General features: G+C 46.4%; 1 protein-coding gene across 1 annotated transcript in view; it reads right to left on the bottom strand.

Annotated features, from left to right (window-relative positions):
* The window catches only part of CETP (cholesteryl ester transfer protein, plasma), a 27,863-nt gene extending 9,348 nt beyond the window's left edge, over nucleotides 1-18,515 (bottom strand). Inside the window, exons 1-11 of the mRNA XM_006863618.1 lie at nucleotides 18,398-18,515; nucleotides 17,446-17,560; nucleotides 11,435-11,569; nucleotides 11,258-11,328; nucleotides 10,958-11,045; nucleotides 9,612-9,681; nucleotides 9,334-9,394; nucleotides 8,964-9,055; nucleotides 7,541-7,720; nucleotides 6,057-6,107; nucleotides 1,429-1,596 (exon numbers count right to left, since the gene is read on the bottom strand). Of these exons, the coding sequence (XP_006863680.1) occupies nucleotides 1,429-1,596; nucleotides 6,057-6,107; nucleotides 7,541-7,720; nucleotides 8,964-9,055; nucleotides 9,334-9,394; nucleotides 9,612-9,681; nucleotides 10,958-11,045; nucleotides 11,258-11,328; nucleotides 11,435-11,569; nucleotides 17,446-17,560; nucleotides 18,398-18,515 (1,149 nt within the window). The remainder of the gene's footprint in view (nucleotides 1-1,428; nucleotides 1,597-6,056; nucleotides 6,108-7,540; nucleotides 7,721-8,963; nucleotides 9,056-9,333; nucleotides 9,395-9,611; nucleotides 9,682-10,957; nucleotides 11,046-11,257; nucleotides 11,329-11,434; nucleotides 11,570-17,445; nucleotides 17,561-18,397) is intronic.
* Nucleotides 18,516-21,072: the final 2,557 nt, after the last annotated feature.

The raw sequence follows: 21,072 nt of genomic DNA, 5'->3' as shown, positions 1-21,072 counted from the left end.
AAATACTGTTAACTGATGGTGCATGGAGGGGATTATAATCATTGTAATGAAACAAGGTGTATGATTTGTTGAATGTAAAATTGATGATCTGCCCTGTAAACTTTCACTCAATCCACAATAAAAAGCCTTAAAAAAGGGGGGGGAGTACAATAGAGATAAATACTATTGATTGACGGTACATGGAGGAGATTATAATCATTGCAATGAAGCAAAATATGATTTATGGAATGGAAAACTGATAATCTGATAAATTTTAACTCAAATCACAATAAAAACTTGTTAAAAAAAAACAAAAAAAACATTAAAAAGTAATTTAAAAAAACAACAACCCTGCAGGAAATCCACTCCACTATCTATAGTGAAGGGGTGGGTGTCTAGGGCAAGAGAATTATGGGTAACTTGTGGTTTTCTTTATACTTAACCGTATTTTCCAAAAGGTTCATGCATTACTTTTAGCTTCAGTTTTTAAAATATATTAATAAATATTGAAGACATACAAAAAGGCATTAGGGATAATGTTGCTGTTGTTACTAAGTGCCGTTGAGTTGGTTCTGATTCATAGTGACCCTGCATGGGGTTTCTGAGTCTGAAATCTTTGCAGGAACAGGAAGCATCATGTTCCTGTGGAACAGCTGATGGGCTCAAACTGCCCACCTTGTGGTTCACAATCCAGAGCCATTGTTCGCCCATTAGGGATAATACTGGTCTTCAATTCCTTATCTAGAATTCTAAAATTAAACAAGCTTTGAAACTGGAACAATGTTTTCTTCTTCTTAAGCTTGTCAGCAAAATTTGGATGTGAGGCCCCTTGTGAATAATCATATGCTGGGGAAATATCAAGTATTTGATTGTGGGACACCAGCCCAAGCTCACTGGCAATGTCCTGGAATATACCATGTACCCTTTCAGAAGCCACAACATTCTGAATTTGTAAACTCCTGTGGTCCCAGTAGCTATGGCCAGGGGTTAAAGACTGGTATGACAGAAATCCATGTACCACCACTTAGCTTGTTGTTGTTGTTGTTGTTATGTGCCATCGAGTCGGTTCCGACCCATAGCGACCCTGTATAGGGTTTCCGAGGGTGTAAATCTTTACGGGAGTAGAAAGCCTCATCTTTCTCCCGCGGAGCAGCTGGTAGTTTCGAACCGCTGACCTTAAGGTTCGCAGCCCGATTCGTAACCACTTAGCTTAAGAAATAAAAATAATACCAAAATTGGTGACCCCTCCCCCATATGCCACTATGAGTCCACGGCACATAACCACCACCCCATATGTACCCTCATAACTAGTATGTTATCAGAAGGAACACCATGTCTAAGAAACAACCAGTCATAGTGGAGATGGGTGAGACCCTCAGACTCCTGCCGCACATGTCCCCTCTGGGAGCCAGGTTCCCTGCTCCCTGCTTTTAATAGTACCCAACTCACCTCTTCAAAAGTGTAAGCCACAAAGTGTTGTCTGCCTGGGTATTGGACAAGAAATTTCACCATCACTGAAGAACTGACCACGACGCCTTGGCTTTGACAGGAGATCTTGGGTGTCTTGAGGCAGTGGACGGTTACTTGGGCCTGGCTTGTGGGAAAGCCACCAAAAAGCTGTGGAAGACAAGGTCCTCATGTCCAGGACAGGGGCCAGTCATAACTACTGTAGACACTGTCCCTGGAGATGGAGGGGCGAAGTTGACTTGGGGATCCCATGGCTGGTAAGAAAGGAAGCAGCCCAGGGTAGTGGCTCAGGCATAAACCCTAAGCGCCTCCCAATCATTAATTTGTCTTGTGATTTGGGCATGACCCTTATCCTCCCTGACCCTCAGTTTTCTCTTCTGTATAACAGTGAAACTGTTCCTTTCCTACCGACTTCACTTCCCCATCTCGGCCTCATTTTCTTCATCTGTTAAATGGGATAATAGTATCTACCTCATAGGGTTGTTATGAAAGTTAAATGAAATAATCCACATAAAAAGTTTAGAACAGGACCGGTTGCTTAGATAGGCCTGGTGCTTTTATCTAACAATATTTACTAGTATTGACTATGCTTTGTTGTTGTTGTTAGGTGCCATCGAGTCGGTACTGACTCATAGCGACCTTACGTACAGCAGAATGAAACACTGCCTGGTCCTGGGGCAACCTCACTATTGTTGCCACGCCTGAGTCCATTGATGCTGCCGCTTGGCCAATCCATCTCACTGGGGGTCTTCCTCTTTCTCTCTGACCCTCCTCCTTACCAAACATGATATCCTTCTCCAGCGACTGGTCCCTCCTGACAATATGTCTGAAGTATGAGAGACAAAGTTTGGCTTCCTGGCCTCCAAGGAGCACTTGGAGGCATTAGGCATTAGTGAGCTGAAATGGACTGGTATTGGCCATTTTGAATCTGCCAACTACATGGTTTACTATGTTGGGAGTGACAAATCGAAGAGACAATGCATTAATTGTCAAAAAGAACATATCCAGATCAGTCATGAGGTACAAGTCTATCTGTGATAGGATAATATCCATGGGCCTACAGGGAAGACCAGTTAATTAATACCACTATTATTCAAATTTATGCACCAACCACTAAAGCCAGTGAGGATGAAATAGAAGAATTCTACTAACTTCTTCAATATGAAATTGATCAAACATGTAATCCAGATGTATTGATCATTATTGATGATTGGAATGCAAAGGTTGGGAGCAAAGAGGAAGGATCAGTAGTTGGAAAATATGGCCTTGGTGATAGAAATGATGCTGGAGATCACATGATAGAATTCTGCAAAATCAATGATTTCTTCATTTCAAATACCTTTTTTTGGACAGCATAAGAGACCATACTTTAAGTCTGGGTTAAGGCAGGCATATAGCAGAGAGCCACTCAGTATTTATTAAATAATCTCATTAGTAAGTATAAAGTTTAACTGGGCAGTATTTATAAGGAAAGACACATCAGGCTATAAGAGCCCTTTAGAGGCCATCTGAACAAGTCAGAAAAGTGAGGGAGACCTTCCCTGAGGATGAGGAGGAGTCAGACAGAGAGGAAAGAGTGGGAAAAGCATTCTGGGCAGGGGGAACAGTATGGGCAAAGATCCCTGTGGAAGAAACATGGCCAATACAAGGAACAGTGGGGCTGAGGAGTTTGGCCTGGGTGGATCAGCAGAACTGCTGATTTGCAGTCGGTTAGAGCACAGACTCTCACACACCAATGGACACATAAAACAACAAAAGTTTTATATAATACATTTGTTGTTGTGTTAAATGTCATAGAGTTGGTTCCAATTCATAACGACCCTGTATAGTGTTTCTGAGGAGCAGCTGGTGGGCTTGACCTGCCAACTTTGTGGCTGGTAGTCCAGTGCTTATCCTACAGCAGCACATGAGGACTAGAAAGGGATTGGTATTGGAGAAGAAGAGTAGATTGAACTCTAAGTAAGAAAAGGACTTAGATGCTGGTTCGAATCCCACTGGCTTGTGCTTTAGCACCCTCAGAGATTCCCCTCAGTGAAAAGGAGACTGAAAATCTCTACTCACCACAGGAAGCCATGAGGAGTGTTGGGGTGGGGACAGGGCTATAAATAAGCAAAACAAACCCATGCACATACTGTTCTGGAATCTGTATTAATACCACCAGCATGTGCAGGACTGCCTGAGCTGAGAAACTGGCCTAAAATTGAATGGTGTAACTCTGGGCTTTCCAGGAGAAATAAATGCAAACCCACTCTCCAAGGGCCTTTACGTAACATAGGGAACAGAGTATGCCCATTGAAAAACCAAACCCACTAAAAATGTTCTTACACAAAGCACATAAAGAAATGAACCATCGTGAGTTAGCAAGCACAAAAAGTAAGTGTATAAGTACTCCAAGAATCTGGCATAAAGGATCATTCAGAAGAAACTATAAAGGAATCATTTTTAAATGATTAAAGGAAGAAGCCATAATAAAATAACAAAACTCCAGGGAGCGGAAAAAAGAAGAGTTCGATTTGAAAATCAAGTAAATAGAATTTCTAGAAATGAAAATACATATATTGATATTGAAATGAAAATTAAGTGCATGAATACACAGATTAGACACAGTTATAAAAAGAATTCGTAAATTGAAAAAGCCGGTTGAATAACCAGTAAAGAGAGACAGCGAGATAGGAACTATGAGAACACAATGAAGAAATGTGTACGGTGAGCTGAGAAGGCCCAGCATATGTTTAAGGGAAATGCAAGAAGTTGAGAACAGAGAAATCGGGGTATTGGCACTAATCAGAGCTAGTGACTGAGAAATGGAACCGTCATGCGAAGTCCCAAGAAGCATATTTAAAACGAAATCCACATCTTTGGGTGAAACTGCTGCACCCCTCAGAGTCAAAGAGAAAAATCTTAAAGTCATCGTTAGGGAAACAAAGAAGTAGCAAGATTCAGAGGTAGACAGAAGCTGGAAAAGAAAGAACCTTGGATGCCATGTTAGAGAATGTTTCCTTCATTCTAAGAGTCTTATCCATGAAGGATACGTTTTAGGTGGATGAGTGAATAATCAGTTTTGCTTCTTCAATGGATTATTCTGGACTGACTGTGAGTGTTGGAAATGTAAAGATAGATGTTTTGTAACAAAAGGAGGGGAGTGGTTGATTTTTCAGTCCAGGAGTGAAGCTCCCTGGGACCATTAAGGGAGAAGAGTGGAGTGAGGGACCCTATCCAGAGAAGCAGTGACACCAGAGATGGAGGCAGAGACGATGACGTGGAGAGATGGAGCGGCTGGGGACTCTGGACTCTGGGAGGGAGAGGGTTGTGTGCTGATGGCTGGGGGGGTAGGCTTGTGGGGTGTACCTTTTGGTTGTTTAATGATGCATGGAGGGGATTGTAATCATTGCAATAAAACGAAATGCGTTGTAATAGGATGAATGCAAAGCTAATGTTCTCCCAGGTAAACTATCACATAATTCACATACACACACAAAGATTATTCTGCCTGGGGTGGAGGAACAGATTATAGGAGTATTAGGATTCAGGGAGACCCACTAGGAGGCTGTAGACCCATCTTGGCCTAGGATGAAGGTATAGAGAAATAGACAGATTGTAGAAATATTTAGATTATAACATAGACAGGATTCTAATATGGGAGTGAGGGGTCAAGGACATGCCAAAGATTCTGAGTTGCAGACCTGGAAGGAGTGAGAGAGAAAGCAAGAGATACAGATTGACAAAGCTGGAGAGGGACAGAAAGGGCAGAACTCAGGTTCTGAAGAGTAGAGGGACCATTGTTTGTTAGAACAGGAGAAGGGCGATAGGAAGACACAGATGTGGTGAATCAGTGGGACTGGGAAGGAGAAGTCTATTGGTGCTGTTGTCCAGCTCTGGGAAGTAGGAGACAAGGTTGTTTGCAGAAGGTGAGAGCTGGATGAAGATTTGAGGAGAGCAGGAAAGGCTGGAAGAAGAAGTCATTGTAGATGGTGGGGCAGTGAGTTGGCCAGAAAACCGAAAAAGGAGACCCAGAAAGGACAAGGTCCCATTTAAGGTAGGGGACTATGGATGCTTAGAAGAGAGATTATGAGCATCCCTCTCAGGGGAGAGCAAGCAGAAGTCATCACCCCCAAGGGACTTGCCCAAGGTTGGCTTTGGAAGTAGGACCAGGTAAGAGTGGCATCGTCTTGCTGGAGGCCTCCAAACCTGCAGCTGCCACCTGGGCCCCCAGCCCCACATACCCCTACCCACCGTCACTCTAGCCCCACAGCTAATGCCCATTGAGTAGGGCCTGGGGCCGTCTTTGAAGGCCACCCAGCTGGGCTCCTACTCAGCTCTGCCATTTACTAACTGGAAGCTTCCAGTCAGTCTGTGGGCCTTTCTGCAGCTCAGTCTCCTTGTGAGTAAAACAAAAAGATCATCAAAATGCCTCAGTTATAGGGTTGCTCTGAGCATAGAAGGAAGTGATGTGATACAGCACTTGGCTGTGTGCTGCCACCTAGAGAAAACTTCGTGTTAGCTATTAGAATTGTCTGTGGTATTGGTATTGCTTGGGGTAGGGTTCCTGACACAAGAGCAGAATTGGGGTGCACATGGGAGTAAAGCTACCCGGGGATGGGGGCTGTTACCTCCTGAAAGAGTTCCTGGTTGGTGTTGAGGCCCTGGGTCTCCAGTATCGTCTAAAAAGAAATAGAGAAAAGGTAGAGGTTGGTGGGAAGGTTAGTCCTCAGAAGAAGACTTTGCAGGAAGACAGTGAGTATCAGTGACTGGGGACCTCCCCTAACCCAACTCCCACCCCACCCCCAGGCAAAATTTGAGTTGCTCTGGGCAGCATGTAGTAAGAAGGAGTCCCTGACCAGCATCAGAAGGTTTGGTTTCCAGTCACGACAGGCTGCGTGACCTTGGGAAAGTTCCTCTCTCTTTATGAGCCTCAGTTTCCCCACTGGCTCGATGATATGCGTTGACTGAAAACCACCTGTCTTAGCATAAGGGTAAGAGTGCAGGCTTTGGAGCTACCGCTTATCAACTGTGTGACCTTGGCCAAGTCACCTAAGCTCTCTAAGCTTGGATTTTATCTTATGCTTTTGTAAAAGGGAGGTCACAATGGTACTCACTTCAAAGAGTGATTCATGCAACAAAGATAACATCCACTTACCTGACACAATAGCACACTTGCTATGTGCCAAGTTTTACATACGTACCCAGCACATGCTAACAACTGCCATTGAGAAAGCTCTGGCTCATGGCACCCCCATGTGTGAAAAGTTTTAAATGGAAGTCAATTGTCAGGCCTTCCTCCAAGGCCTCTCTGAGTGAATTCAAACAGCCAACCTTTCAGTTAATGTTGTTGTTGTTAAGTACCATGGAGTCGGTTCCGACTCATAGTGACCCTGCACAGGGTTTCCAAGGCTGAAAATCTTTACAGGAGCAGTAAGCCTCATCTTTCTCCCGTGGAACAGCTGCCGACCTTGAGGTTAGCAGCCCAATTTGTAACTACTACGCTACAGAGCTCTCTTTTTCAGTTAATAGTAAGTGCTTAACTGCTCATGTCACCAGGGATTCAGCAGGACATAATAGTCCCAGCATAAACAGTCTATAACTCCTTTGCCTGCCTCCCAGAATTTCCTCCCCCTCCACATACATGTGTATATGGGCATACATTTCAGACACACACATGGCCTCCACACACGTGTACACATGTGCCATGCACTTGCACGATCCCCACATGTGTACACATATACATATCACATACACACGTGGCCTCAGAACACATTGCATACATACATGTATATTGTGCACACACCTGGCCTCCACATAGGTGCACACATACACATGCTTGGCCTCCACATGTGTGCACAATGCATAGGTCAGACACATGCATGGCCTCCACACACATGCGTCCACATACACATATTACATGCAGGCATGTCCCAACATGTACACATATCACCATACACACAGATGTGCACGCAATATAACACACCCACGTGGTCCCACATGTGTGCACATGCACACACTGTGCACATGCATGGCTTCTGCATACATGTGAACACACATATACATATCATATACATGGATGGCCTTCCCCATCAACCAAGTCCACCTCACTCACCTTGAACTCATCCCCTGTCAGACTGAGCACTAGGCGGTCATCCCGGAAGACAGTGTTGGCCAGCGAGTCAAGGACTTGCTCAGAGAACCAGAAGTAGAGCATGCGGGAGTCCCCCAGAAGGCTGGGCGAGAAAGTGGGGAGGGAAAGTTCCTCCGAGATGTTCTTGTAGATGACATGACCCTGAGAAAGAGGAGTGCTGGCTAGACCCTCCCCTCCCCCATGTATCAGCTTTAGTGAGACCAAGAGGAGCCTTGGAAAGCCTCCATCCTGGAGTGCAGGTGAGTAAAGAGAGGAAGAGCTGTATTCAGAACTAAAAGCCCTAACTATCTGGTCTTTCATTCCTTCAACAAATATTTCCAAGTGCCTGCTATGTCCAGTCACAAATAAGATGAACCAGGCAGAACTCCACCCTCCTGGGCTGCTAGTCCAGCGAGGATGTCCATCAGAATACCTGGGGGATTATGGACCTCATGATCCCACCTCTACCCTGGATGACCACTAGACTCTGCACCTTCAGAACCACTGGCTCCTGGAAGCTTAAATCAGGAAAATGATCCACTGCCCAGCTTAAATCAGGAAAACGGTCCCCTCTAACACCACCCAACCCAGTAGTCTGTGAATGGCTTTAGGAGTGCCTACAAACCCCTGAAATTCTCCTTCTGTGCAGTTTTCTGGGGAGCAGCTCAACCATAGAGATGGCCAGTTGTCCTCTGAACTCCATCTTGACCACCTATCTCAGAGTTCTGTAGCACTCAGTTTTTAACAGGGCACAAGGCTATCCATTTCTCAGCTTCCCTTGCAGCTAGGTGTGGCCATGTGACCAAGTTCTGCCCAATGGGAAGTGAGCAAAAGTGAATCTTGCCCCACCCCCTACCTTTCCATTTCCTCCTGACTGGAAGTGGGTATGGTGGTGGTCAAGTGAATTGTCTTGGCCCATGTGGACAAGGACTACACCCTGGAAATGATGGAGTAACAAAACGGGAGGAACCTGGACCCCATGGAGTCACCAAGTCCATCCTGGACTGTGTACATCTGGACCATTATATTATGAGAGAGAGGGAAAGAAACATCTCTTATTTACACTGTTATTGTTTGGGGGTGTTTCTGTTACAGCAACAGAACCTAGATCCAAAGAAATAGAAGGTCCAAAGGAAACAAACCTTTCGTAAAGGTTAAAAGAAGCCACATGAGCCCTCTAGGAAGGGATCCTCAGAGTTGGTAACCCTGGTGCCTGCCAAGAGAACTCGGAGCCATGGGCTCACCTTCCTTGTGGCATCAGGAAAAGAACTTCAGAGGGTGCAGCAATGGACCTGGCTGCTGTGGGCTATTGGCCTCCAAGGGGCTGAAGTTGAGGGTGGACGTCAGGACACCTGCAAGAACCCCAGGGGCATCCAGCCCCTGCTCCCACCTCCACCACCCCCACCTTGTGATGAGACTCCAGGTAGGTGGCTTTGATGACAGGTGATCTTGACAGGGAAATGTCCACCTCAATGTCTCTGTCTGAGAGGAAGTCAGCTGTGGAGAGGGAAACGTCAAAACAAGGGCTTAGACACAAGATCTGGTCCCACCTGCCCTGATGCATCAGCCCTTCCCGCCTCCACAAACAGGTCCCTCAGCTCCATCAGTAAAGTGGGTTCTGGGGAACCATACCCTGACCATAAGTAGTCACCAAGTGTCAGAGTCAGACAGGGATCATGAGACCAACAAGGGGAGTGATTGTCTCAAGGGCACACAATGACACCACAGGTGACCTTCTGGCTTCCACACTACCTTCTGAGGCACACAGCACTCACCAGCCCGTCTCTGGACAAAGTCAGCCATGATGTCGGTGATGACGTTGATTTCTTTGCAGACCTGGAGAGGAGGCCAGATTAGGGCGAGGATGGTGTCTCCCTCCAGGTGGGTGTGGTGGCAGTGTTGGGATGGGGCCAGAGGATTGGCCATGGGGGGCACTTTCTCAGGGAAGGGCAGGGAATGAGGGAGGTCTAGCCTCCTGGGCATGACCCTGGACCAGTCAGCTCTACCTATGGAGGGTTGGCAGGGCTGGCCTGGAGCAGCAGGCTTTATTCACCTGTCCCTTCAGGACCATCTTCAGGGTGAAGGAGATGAAGTTTGTGAACAACTGCTTGATCCACCCAGGCCTAAAAGAAGCAAGCATACAGTGAGACCTTCCAGCCCTGCCTGGGAGGCAGGTCTCATCAGACCGGTTTCACCACTGAGAACACTGCCTTAGAGTGCTCACAGAGCTCGGATTCTGAGCGCGGAGTATTCCCTACCATACTATCCCAGTCACGTGGATCCCTGCTGCATGCTCACATGTACAGACCTTCCAACCCTGCCTGGGAGGCAGATCTCATCAGACCAGTTTCATGAGTGAGAACACTGCCTCTGAGAGAGAGGCAAAGCCACTCCCAAGTGCTCACAGAGCTGGGATTCCAAGCGCAGAGTACTCCCTACTATACCATCCCAGTCACGCTGATCACTGCTGCATGCTCACACGTACAGTACAGACATGCTGGGGCCTGGATCGGTGCCTGATCACCAGGCAGAGAAAGGCCTGAACCCAGGGCTCTTCCCCACCTTCCTCCAGGCCCTCCTAATGGGTCTGCCCATGGTTGTGTGGCATGCACATGTCTCTGTCTGAGTATCAGTGGTCTCCTCTGTGTGATGACAGGAAACCCCTCCTCTGAGAGCAGGAGAGCTGGAAGCTCAGGAGCCCAGGTACTAGGGTCATAAGACACTGGATGCAAATCGTAGTCTCAGCCCCTGAATGGCCAGCTGTGTGTCCTTGGGCAAGTTACTTCGCTTCTCTACGTCAGTTTCCACATCTTTAAAAAATGGGGATAATAATAGCACCTATTCAAAGGTTGTTGTGGGGATTTAATGAGCTGCCTTAACATGGTGCCTGGTCTTTAGGAAAACGGTGTGATGTCTGGGATGCAGAATGCACTCAGCGGGTCTGAGTTTTTCTTTCCTTCCTAGTTTTTCTGTGTCTAGCTTTTCCCATATGTGAAAACGGGGAGAATCACAGAATCAGCCTCCTAGGCTTGGCTTGGGAACATGACTTGTTGCTAAGTGCCGTCGAGTTGATTCTAAGCCAAAGCGACCCTGTATAGGGTTTCCAAGGAGCAGCTGGTGAGCTTGAACCACCGAACTTATAGTTCAAACGACTTTGCAGTCTGACGCATTAGCCCACAACGCCACACACATATAGTAAATTCTCAACAATTGTTGGTTATTATTTCCAGGATTTCTGGGGTGCTGAGGGGGCAGAAGTGACCCCACTGAAGATGCTAGTTCCTCACCCCCACCCCAGATTTGTCTGTCTGTATCTCCACCCTGCACATTCAGGGGCTCACATGGACACAGGGGCCCAGCACATGTAAGGAATGGGGGCTTCCGAGATGTGGCACTTACTCACGCTCCCCATGGAGATTCAAGAGCAGCTTGTGGAAGGACAGGTAGCAATCCTGGACCTCGGCTTGCACACGGCCAGAGCTGCAGGCTATAGACAGGCCCCAACATCACATCAGGGCAGCCTCAGCCACTGGCCACTGGGTGGTGCTCACCTGCTGTCCAAAAGCCCCGGGAGCTGACCAGTTCTGGCCTTCCCACCCCACTTCCCAGACTGTGCCTGTTTGGCGGCCTCAGAACCCTCTGTGTGCATACCTCCCTGGAGTCTGACTTCCCCACCTCCCCAGAGAACAGGACACATACTCAGCTCTGGGTGGATCTGGAGGTCAATGGAAGAGTCGATCTCAAAGTCCACATACTGATCAATGCCAAACCTGCAAAGAGTCAAAGAGCCAGGACATTCATTCTGCTTTCCAGCCCAGAGAGGGGGAGGGGGATGGTCCAGGTCACAAAATATGACAGCTGAGCGGGAATGCTCACCCCCAGGCGCTGGTGTAGCCGTAGTTCAGGGTCCCCTTAAAGATCACAGACACATTTTGAATGGAGATGTCGATGTATTTGTCTTCCACCAGCTCGACCTGGCTGCTGGCGATGGACAAGTGGCTGATCTGGATGCTGGGAGAACAGTGGAGAGTGGGTGGGCACCATGGAGACCAGGGAGGGATTTGGTCACACTCCTACGTGCTCAACCAAGCCCTGTGCTGGGAGAACTCAGAGGCCAGAGAGGGAGACAGTCAACTCAGACTGGGGGGAACTGGGGAGTGAGCCCCCCAGCTCTGCCTGAGGGACCAGTGAGGTCATGGTAGATAGAATCATGGTTCCCAAAGACATCCACATCTGAATCCCCACCAACTGTGAACATGTTACCTTCCATGGCAACAGGAAGTTTACAGACACCTTGAGATTACCTGGGTGGGTCAAGTATAATTGCAAGGGTCTTTCAGAGCGGAAGGGAAGGTGAAAGAGGAGAAGCTCAGGGAGCGGCGACTATGGAAGAATGCTCACAATCAAATACAGCGTTGTTGACTTTGAAGAAGGAGGATGTAGGCAGCATCTACCAACTGGAAAAGGCCTCCAGAAGGAACAATGTCTTTCTCACGTCTTCATTTCAGCCCAGAGAGATCCGTGCTGGGTCTCAGAACTGTACGATGATAGATTTGTGTGGTTTTAAGCCATTTGTGATGGCAACAATCGAGAGGTAATCCAGTGGGCTTCCGTGAATAGGAATTCTGGGTAGAGGATGTACAGGACTTCAGCAGGAAGAAGTGACCGTTCCGAGGAGAATAGGAGAAGGCTCAACTCAGAAGGTGGTCTTAGTCAGGCTGGGGAGAGGGAGGGATCCAGCTACAAGTCTAAAGGGTGAACATGAGGGAGAAAGTGTGCCACCAATTCAGAGATGGGGTTTCCATGAGAGCCCCAGGTAGTAAGACCAGAAGCAGGGAGGACAGATGGACAGAATCAGACTCTAAATCCCTCATGGATAGTATCCCACTACTAATGGCATTGTACTTGAGGCTAGATCTTGAAATGTTCCTTTTGATGATGAATGCTACACCATTTCTCTTCAATTTGTCATTCCCAGTACAGTAGACTATGTGACTGTCTGATTCAAAATGGCCAATACCAGTTCTATTTCAGCTCCCTTCTTGTTAAGTGCCATCAAGTTGGTTCCAACTCACAGAGACCCTGTATTGGGTTTCCAAGGAACAGTTAATGGTTTTGAACTGCCAACCTTGTGGTTAGCAGTGCAGTCCTTATCCTACAGTGCCACACCAGGGTTCCTACTGCCTAGATATCAGTCTTTATGGATTGCATTTAGTTTTTGACCACTTCCAATGTTCCTAGATTCATACTTTGTACATAGGATGGTTATAAGTGACAAGATGAGTTGGATACTGAATCCAGAGAGAATATAATATAATAACCACAGGCCATTTCCTACCATCATGGAAGTGGCAAGCTTAGATCGACAGTCCAGAGAGTGGCTCTGCCTGCTTAGTGCTTGAACTGTTTGTGAGTGAAATCCCAGAGGAAGATCTTGGTGACTGAGTTGTTGCCAATGCAACCATTGGAATCAGAGACCTTCAGAGAGGTAGCTGTCACCGAGGAAGAGTGGGGGCATTGCTGGACACACCCCAGAGATATCTACTTAGAGCTCTAATGATGGAAAACACCGATCACTTGGTCTTTGCGGAAATGGAAAAGCTAATTCTCAACTTTCTATGGAAAGGCAAGAGGCCCTGAATAGCTTAACAATTTTGAAGAATAGAAACAAAGAAAAAGTCCTTATATTTGCCAATATCAAAACATGCTATGTAGCCATAGTGATCCAAACAGCCTGGCACTGCTTTATGAGTAATGAAAAACAATTGAGAACCCAGAAACAAATCCATACATCTACGATCAACTGATTTTCAACAAGAGCAAAATCAATGGTAAGGGAATAGTCTCTCCAACAAAGCTAGCAAAATTGTATTTCCAAATGCATAACAATGAAGCAAGATTCGTACCTCACACCATACACAAAGACGAATTCAAAATAAAGAATCTAAATGTTGAATCTAAAACAAGGACCGAATGATTTTAATGATAAAATATAAAATGCATGAGCAGCAGAAGATGTAGTAGACAGCCGAGTCCTTAAAAAGGTTAAATTATTGTGTTCATGAAAACATGTTTCCACTTCCTCAACATGATTAAGTATATTTACGAAAAATCAACAGCCAACACCACACTCCACAAAGAAAGATAAACTTTCTCCTTGAAAATGGAAACAAGACAAGGATGCCCTCTCTTACCGCTTGTACTCAGATAATAAAGCAAGGAAAATAAAGATGTCCAAATTAGAAAGGAAGAGGTCGAACTACCTATTCACAAGTGACATGATCTAAAAGAAAATTCAAAAAATCTGATGAACTTCAAAAACATTCAATGAGGGAGGAATAGTGTCATCAGCAAATGGTACCGGCAGAGTTCGATTTCCACACGCAGAGAACTTAAAGATTCCTACTTCACAGCTTATACAAAAACTAATTCAAAATGGATCACTAAATATTACATCTTAAATCATAATAGCTCTTAGAAGAAAACAAAAGTAAAAAGCTATGGGATCTAATTTTCTTCAATGATCAATTATTAAACAGCAAGGCACTGTGCTTGAGTTTCACAACAGTGTTAGGAGTATAATTCTAATCGTATGAGCCCTGGTGTGGTGCTTCAGGATAAGCGCTCAACTGCTAACTGCAAGGTCAGCAGTTCAGATCCACCAGCCACTCCTTGGAAACTGTATACAGGATCGCTATGAGTGGGAATCAATTTGATGGCATGTATTAACAACACCAGGGATAGCTAAGATAAACAACCAAAAAGGGAAAATAAGAATTGGAGAAGGTGTGGAGAAATTGGAATCCGCATCCATTGCTGGTGAGAACGCTACTGAATGCTGTTGAAAACAGTTTGGCCGCGCCTCACAAAACTCGAGCTGGGGTTGCCATATGATCCAGCAATTTCCCTCCTATGCATCTGCCTTAGAGGTCCACTAGAAGTGTCACAGACAGGTATATGATACCTGTGCAGCACTCCTCACAGTGGCTGAAAGGTGGGGAAATCAAGCGCTCATCATCAGATATATGCATAAAGAAAATATGGTCTATACATACTATGGATTAGTCCTCAGCTTTAAAAAGAAATGAAGTTCTGATAAATGCTACAATGTGCATGAATCTTGAAGACATGCTGAATGAAATTAAGTCAGTAAAAAAATGAATAGTATTGTACAATGGTAGGTCAGAAGTAGTGTTATGAAATCATGGACACCTTTATTAAATAAAGCTTTCAAAATCTGATGGTTTTACTTAATAAAGGCTTGTTGCCTGGCATACCCTCCAGGTAGATCTGCACACTTCCATGTCTCTAATCCTTTCTGAAGGAGTCTGCACACTTCAGTTTACACCCTGTCAAAACATGGTGTGGGCATACTTAAGGAACTAACATCATTTTCCTTTGAAATGTTCTATGAGATTTAGAAACAGAAGTTTGAAGGGGCATGGTCAGAGGTGTAAGGTAGATGGAGTATGGTTTGCCATGAAGTTCTCACAGGACAATCCTTGTATGCTCGAAGAATGAACAAGTGCATTGTCCTGTTGTAGCCTTTTTCTTACCAGTGCGTTTTTCACTTTTCTTGAAACTCCTTCATTATTAGCTCATGTGATCGTGCTGTGTGCTTTGAGAAAATCTATCAGGATGACCTGTTTGGAATTCCCCAAACCTATCACTCTAACCTTCTGAAGTGACCTTTCTGCCTTGAATGTAATTTATCCAGCAAATTGTTCTCTGAAGCCCTTGGTATAATTCACCTTTTTGTTGCGGGCACCCTAATGAGACTGTTGCTCCTGTTGTTAAGTGTCATCTAATTGATTCTGACCCATATAGACCCTGTATAGGGTTTCCAAGGAGCAACTGGTGAGCTTGAACCACCGACCTTGCAGTTCTAACGACTTTGCAGTTTGACGCATTAGTCCGCAGTGCCACACCAGGACACATTTAATTGCATTTTGCAGGGAATAAAACAGGAAAAAAAAAATCTATATTATAGCCACAATAATTTACTGTGACAAGCAAAGAGGATCCAAGAATGTCTGTTAGTTTTTTTTTTCCTTTCTGTTCTGTTCCTCTTCTTCTGTTGTTTTTTTTTTAAGAGAATAATATTTTAAAATTCTCATTATATCCATTATCTAGGCCCAACTTCTATTCCTCACGGTTAATCGTATTTTATCGCTATCCACTCATAACTGTTTTAGATAAAAACTAGAAGGAAAAAATGGAATTGAAAGAAAATAGAATTATTGTATAAACCTTTTGAAGCTCCCTCTAGTGGTGTAGTATGGGTTATCATTGAACTGCAAGGTAAGCAGTTCTAATCCACTCTCCGCTCCGAGGGAGAAAGACGAGGCTTTCTGCTCCTGTAAAGATTTACAGCCTTGGGAACCCTATACAGAGTCGCTAAGGCTGAACCAGCAGTCTGGTTTACGGAATTATTGCTTATTTATTAATGATACTCTCTCTTTCAACTTTTCACGACACGTTTGCCATCTCTGGCCTCTTGTGATGTAGATCAGTACTGCAGTATCCTCTTGTTACAGAAAAGGAAACCGAAGCCATGATCACGCAGAGCACTCAGCACTGAACAGTGGGAAAACTTTTCTCAGGAAGACTAAGCAGCATTCCAGCATCACCTGCGCCCTCTAGTGGCCCCAGAACATTACAAGAACTTAAGGAACTCTGGTGAGAAAAGATGAGGCTTTCTGACTCCGGTAAAGATTTACAGCCTCGGAAACCCTGTGCAGGGTCTCTATGAGTCGGAACCTTCTCCACGGTACTTAACAACAACAACAAGGAGCTCTGGTAGCGTAGTTAAACAGAGCTAATCTCACAGTTCTGTGTGAATCCTGGTGTGGCTCTATTGGTTTATGCGGCAGACTGCAAAGCCATTGAACTTCAAAGTCGGCGGTTCAAGCTCACCGGCTGGTTCTTGGAAACCCTATACAGGGTGGCTATGGGTTGGAATCGACTCGCTGGCACTTAACAACAATCTCACAGTCAGGAGTTCGAAACTACCAGCTCTTCTGCGGGGGAAAGATGAAGCTGTCTGCTCCCGTAAAGATTTACAGCCTTGGAAACCTTGTACAGGGTGGCTATGAGTCAAAACCAACTCCACGGCACATAATAACAATGAGATAAGCCTGTTTTTGTTTTGTTGGGGCAGGGATGAAGTTGACTTTAGAACACAGATAAGGTCTCTTCCTGTGGGACTTCCGACAGACACACAGACATGCATGGATCAAGACTCCAGGACAGCCTGAGGGGCTAGCAAGGTGTCTGTGTTCAGTCTTGTTTCAGGGGCAAGCTATTGAACCTCTCTGGACTTTTGTGTCCTTGTTTGATAAGCAGGGCTATTAGGGGAGGTGGTGCAGATGAGGAATCCCTGGGTGGTACAAACCATTAACATGGAGGTTCAAATCCACCCAAGAAGAAAGGCCTTGAAAACACTATGGAACACAGTTCTATTCTGACATATATGGGGATTTTATGAGTCAGAATCTATTTGACAGCAACTGATGCTTAGCTGGTGCAGATGAGATAAGGTCCTTTTTGTAAAGGTGTCTGGCCCATAGATTGTGCTCCACTGTTACTATCATCTCAAGTCTAGAGTCCACTCTATCCTGCCTCTCCTGGCTCCACATCTGTCCCCATCTGCTTTGGGCAGTGGAAAATGACCATTTCAAGGTTGGAATTTTACAGGGCAGTTGATACATTCCAATATATTCCCACAGCATCCCGGCTGGTAAGGGGAGGCTCAATCTTTCCTCCCCTTGCACCAAGTCAAGTGGAAAGGCTTGAGTCCTCCTAACTGCTCTTCCTCACTGTGGGCTGGGGGCAAGTCCCAGGCTGTGCCCCACCCGCTAGCCTGTTCACACCCAGGCCCAACTCACTTGTGTAGACCATATTTGACTTGGCCCAGGAACATCATGGCCTTTTCCCCCTTGATGTCTGGGTAGTTGGCTCGTTGGAAGGCTCTTTGGATCACTTTGGTGGTCTCCTGGTTCACTGTAGGGGAGAGCAACGACTTGGACTCTGCATGTCAGTTAAATGATTACCCTCTGGTAGCGAGCATAGTGGTTACGAATTGGGCTGCTAGCTGCAAGGTCAGCAGTTCAAAACTACCAGCTGTTCTGTGGGAGAAAGAGGAGGAGGCTTTCTGCTCCCATAAAGATTTATAGCCTCGGAAATCCTGTACAGGGTTGCTATGAGTCGGAAGCGACTCCACGGTACATAACCACCACCACTTGGAGACATAGAAAAAGCCTTGAACCAACTCAGTAACACACAACCACAGCAAACACCAAATACACACTGACCTTCTACCTTCACCAGAGCCCCGCTCCCCATCCTCTGCTCCGCTCTGATCCTTAGCTGAAACCTTAGTTTGACCCTGAGTTTCAGACGAACACTAACCCCTGCACTTAGCTCTTCACAGCCCAGTGGGAACATTCCCATCAGCGAGCTGGATCTAGAGGTAAGAGGTCAGGAGAGAGCTGGATCTAGAGGTAAGAGGTCAGAAGACACTGAAGTGATTCTACTTCGTCCGCCTCACTGCAGGGCACTCCTTTCCCTGACCTAAAGCTGCCCTAGCCAGGGAGGCATCTGGCACAGTGTTGTTGTTGTTATTGTTAAGTGCCATCAAGTCGGTTCCAACCCATAGCAACCCTGTGAAGGGTTTCCGAGGAGCAGCTGGAGAATTTGAACCACCGACCTTGTGGTTCAAACCGACTTTGCAGTCCAGCACATTAACTCACAGCGCCACACCAGGACTCCCTGGCACAGTGGATGTCCTTAAAAAAGAGTTCAGGATGCACAAACAGATGGGGATAGAGTAGTACTTACACACCAGGGTGGCAGGCTTGGTAATGCGGCACACAATGCCCGCCTTGTAAGAGTTGTCTTTGGGGCAGGTGTGGGCACTGCCCAGGAGGGCCAGGACCAGCAGAGTGGCAGCGAACATGTTCTCAGGCTGCAGAAGGCCAATGGCTCCAGTGGCCGGCCTAGAGCTCTTATGTGTCCACCCAGCCCCCACGGGACATGAGTACTTCCGGGGCAGTAGGGTGTGCCCTCCCCTCAGTGCCGCAGCTCCTGACCCCAGGAATTCACTGTCTTCCTGCCTAGCTTTTCCAGCCTCCTCTGGGTTCAGAGCTGGCCATGCCCCCAGCATACCCAGCCCTTAGACGCCCCCAACCTTCTGAGCCAGTTGGCCATCTCCTGTATTATCTGGGAAATGTTTTTTTTGTTGCTTTTTCTTGAATTTCTTCTTCTTCCTTTATTTTTTTTTTTACTTCAATAAGTATAACTTGATCTCTCACTTGCCATAAATAAACAGAGGCAATACTGTTGTTGCCTGACAGTGACCCCAACTTTGAGACTTGCCGTTGCTGGTGAATGAAACCTCAATTAGAAAATAAACCAGAGGGGACTTTGTGGGAGTTAGAGTTCCTGGCGTTGACCTTTTTGTTTGCTGTCATTTGAAAGATTGAAAAGACCTCTGTCCTCACCATGTCACACCAGAGTATTTCAGGCTGCCTCTGTGCATCTTGCAGGAACATCTTGCATTCCACCCAGTGATGTGTCTCGAATTTTGGGATAGTCCTTGTTAGAGATCATTGCAGTTAGTTTACCTTCAGCATGGAGTCCCTCGGTGGTACAAACAGTTACTCACTCAGCTGCCAACTGAAAGGTCTGAGGTCGGAGCTCACCTAGAGGCTCCTCAGAAGAAAGATTTAGTCATGGAAACCCCATGACTAAAGATTTAGTCACTGCCCTGACACACATGGGGCTGCCATGAGCTGGAATTGACTCAGTCACAACTGTGTTGTAGTTGCAGTTGTCATTGTTGACATTTTATGCCAGGTGGGGATGTGAAAGTGGAGGAACCAGGCAGCTGCTAAGCCCTCATCTCAGGGACCCATGTTTGAGCAGGAGATATTGGCAGAGGCGGAGGCTCTCACTGCTTGCTGGATAGCAATATCCACCGTTCAGGAGCTCTTGGGATGGACCTGCTAGTCCGTGAGCATTCTGAGGGCCAGTTTCTGGCTCTCTTGTATTCTCACATAATAAGATGCTTGGCACATAGTGCAGAGAAACTTCAAAAAAGTTCATGGAAAAAATACCATTATCTTTTCATTCCATTTTTCCACGGACTTTTTGAAAGCCCCTCGTAGACATACAATCAGTGTTTGCTGCATGAAGAAATGCCAGATGCTGTGCTGAGCTCTTCCCCTGCCTTGTCTCACAATAACACCAAGTTGTAAACCTGGGATCTGAGAGCTTCAATCGCGTGTTCTCATGGGCATCTGAGCCAGACCTTAAACTACAAAGCCTGCATTCTGTAATAATCCAGAAAGTTTTATAAATAACCTCCATCCACTCCCTATGCGTCCTTTCCCCAAGAGCAGCAACTGGACCCAAAACTTTCCAACTGTTGTGTTGGCAGTGGGAACAGGCTTTCCATAGTCATCCCTGCCCCCTCATCCAGTAACAGGCTAGGCTACAGCACCCCCAGAACAGTGCTCTCTGGCTACCCGTGGTCACACCTTTTTGGATTGAGGGTGAGGTAGCTAGATTCTGACTGACTACGTGACTTCGGATTGGTCACTGGGTTCTGTCCAAGCCTCAGTCTCCTCATCTATAAAATGGGAAAATGGAGACTTAAGGAAGTAGATCCTACAAAGAGTCCTCAACACTGAGGTTTTGTTGCGAGGCATAAAATACCTCTGAGTGGAAAGAGAGGAGTCCCTGAAGGGCTGTTTGCCTCTAGGAGGAACTGGGTGTTTGGGAGAAAGGGGTGGGGGACTTATGTGCCTTTAGAATATGGAGTCATGTGAGTGTGTGATCTATTACAACATTCAGTGTTTTACCCACAGCTGGGGCTCCAAATTCCCCTGTGGTGACATGACCCATATCCAAGACTTGCCTCCAAGACGCTGGAGGGAGGGGGAGCCAGGTCACGGGAGTCAGCAGGCAGGATACCAGACCCAAAAAGAGGCTAAGGGAATGGGGCTCAGGGTGGACTGGGCTCAGCCCCATTTTAGGGCAGATCCTTCTTAGGGACAGGTTCTGCTCCTGTTCTATGCCCAATATAGCCAAGAGATACACACATAGTAGGGCTGAACCAATGCTTGCTAAGGTCTGGGAGAGGCAGGTCTACTTCCTCATGACCCACAGCCCTTGAAAGTTCTCCCTTACAGCCCTCACATAAGAGCCCTCAATAGCTGCCTGCCCACTGGCTTTACCAGGATGGAGGCTGGAGGATGGCAGTTTATCCCACCCAGGCCTGAAGCCTGGAGCCTTCTTAATGAACACCATTTCTCTGGGAGCAAAGGGCTTCCTGTGCTCTTGTCTCCCGGCCACTGTTTATGTTCTTCTCCTGGGGTGAGCAGGGCAATGACCCAGGGTGCCCCTGACAGGGTACTGGCGGTCAGTGGCCGTGCCTGGAGAGGGGAGAGAGGCCTCGAGTGTCGCCAGGTGCCAGAGGTCTATGGATTAAGAAAAACAAAGCAAACGAACCC

This window comes from Chrysochloris asiatica, unplaced genomic scaffold, assembly GCF_000296735.1.
Source record: "Chrysochloris asiatica unplaced genomic scaffold, ChrAsi1.0 scaffold00055, whole genome shotgun sequence".
NCBI classification, from domain to species: domain Eukaryota; kingdom Metazoa; phylum Chordata; class Mammalia; order Afrosoricida; family Chrysochloridae; genus Chrysochloris; species Chrysochloris asiatica.
The sequence above is the reverse complement of the archived record's forward strand: the minus strand, read 5'-3'. Positions and strand labels throughout refer to the sequence as shown.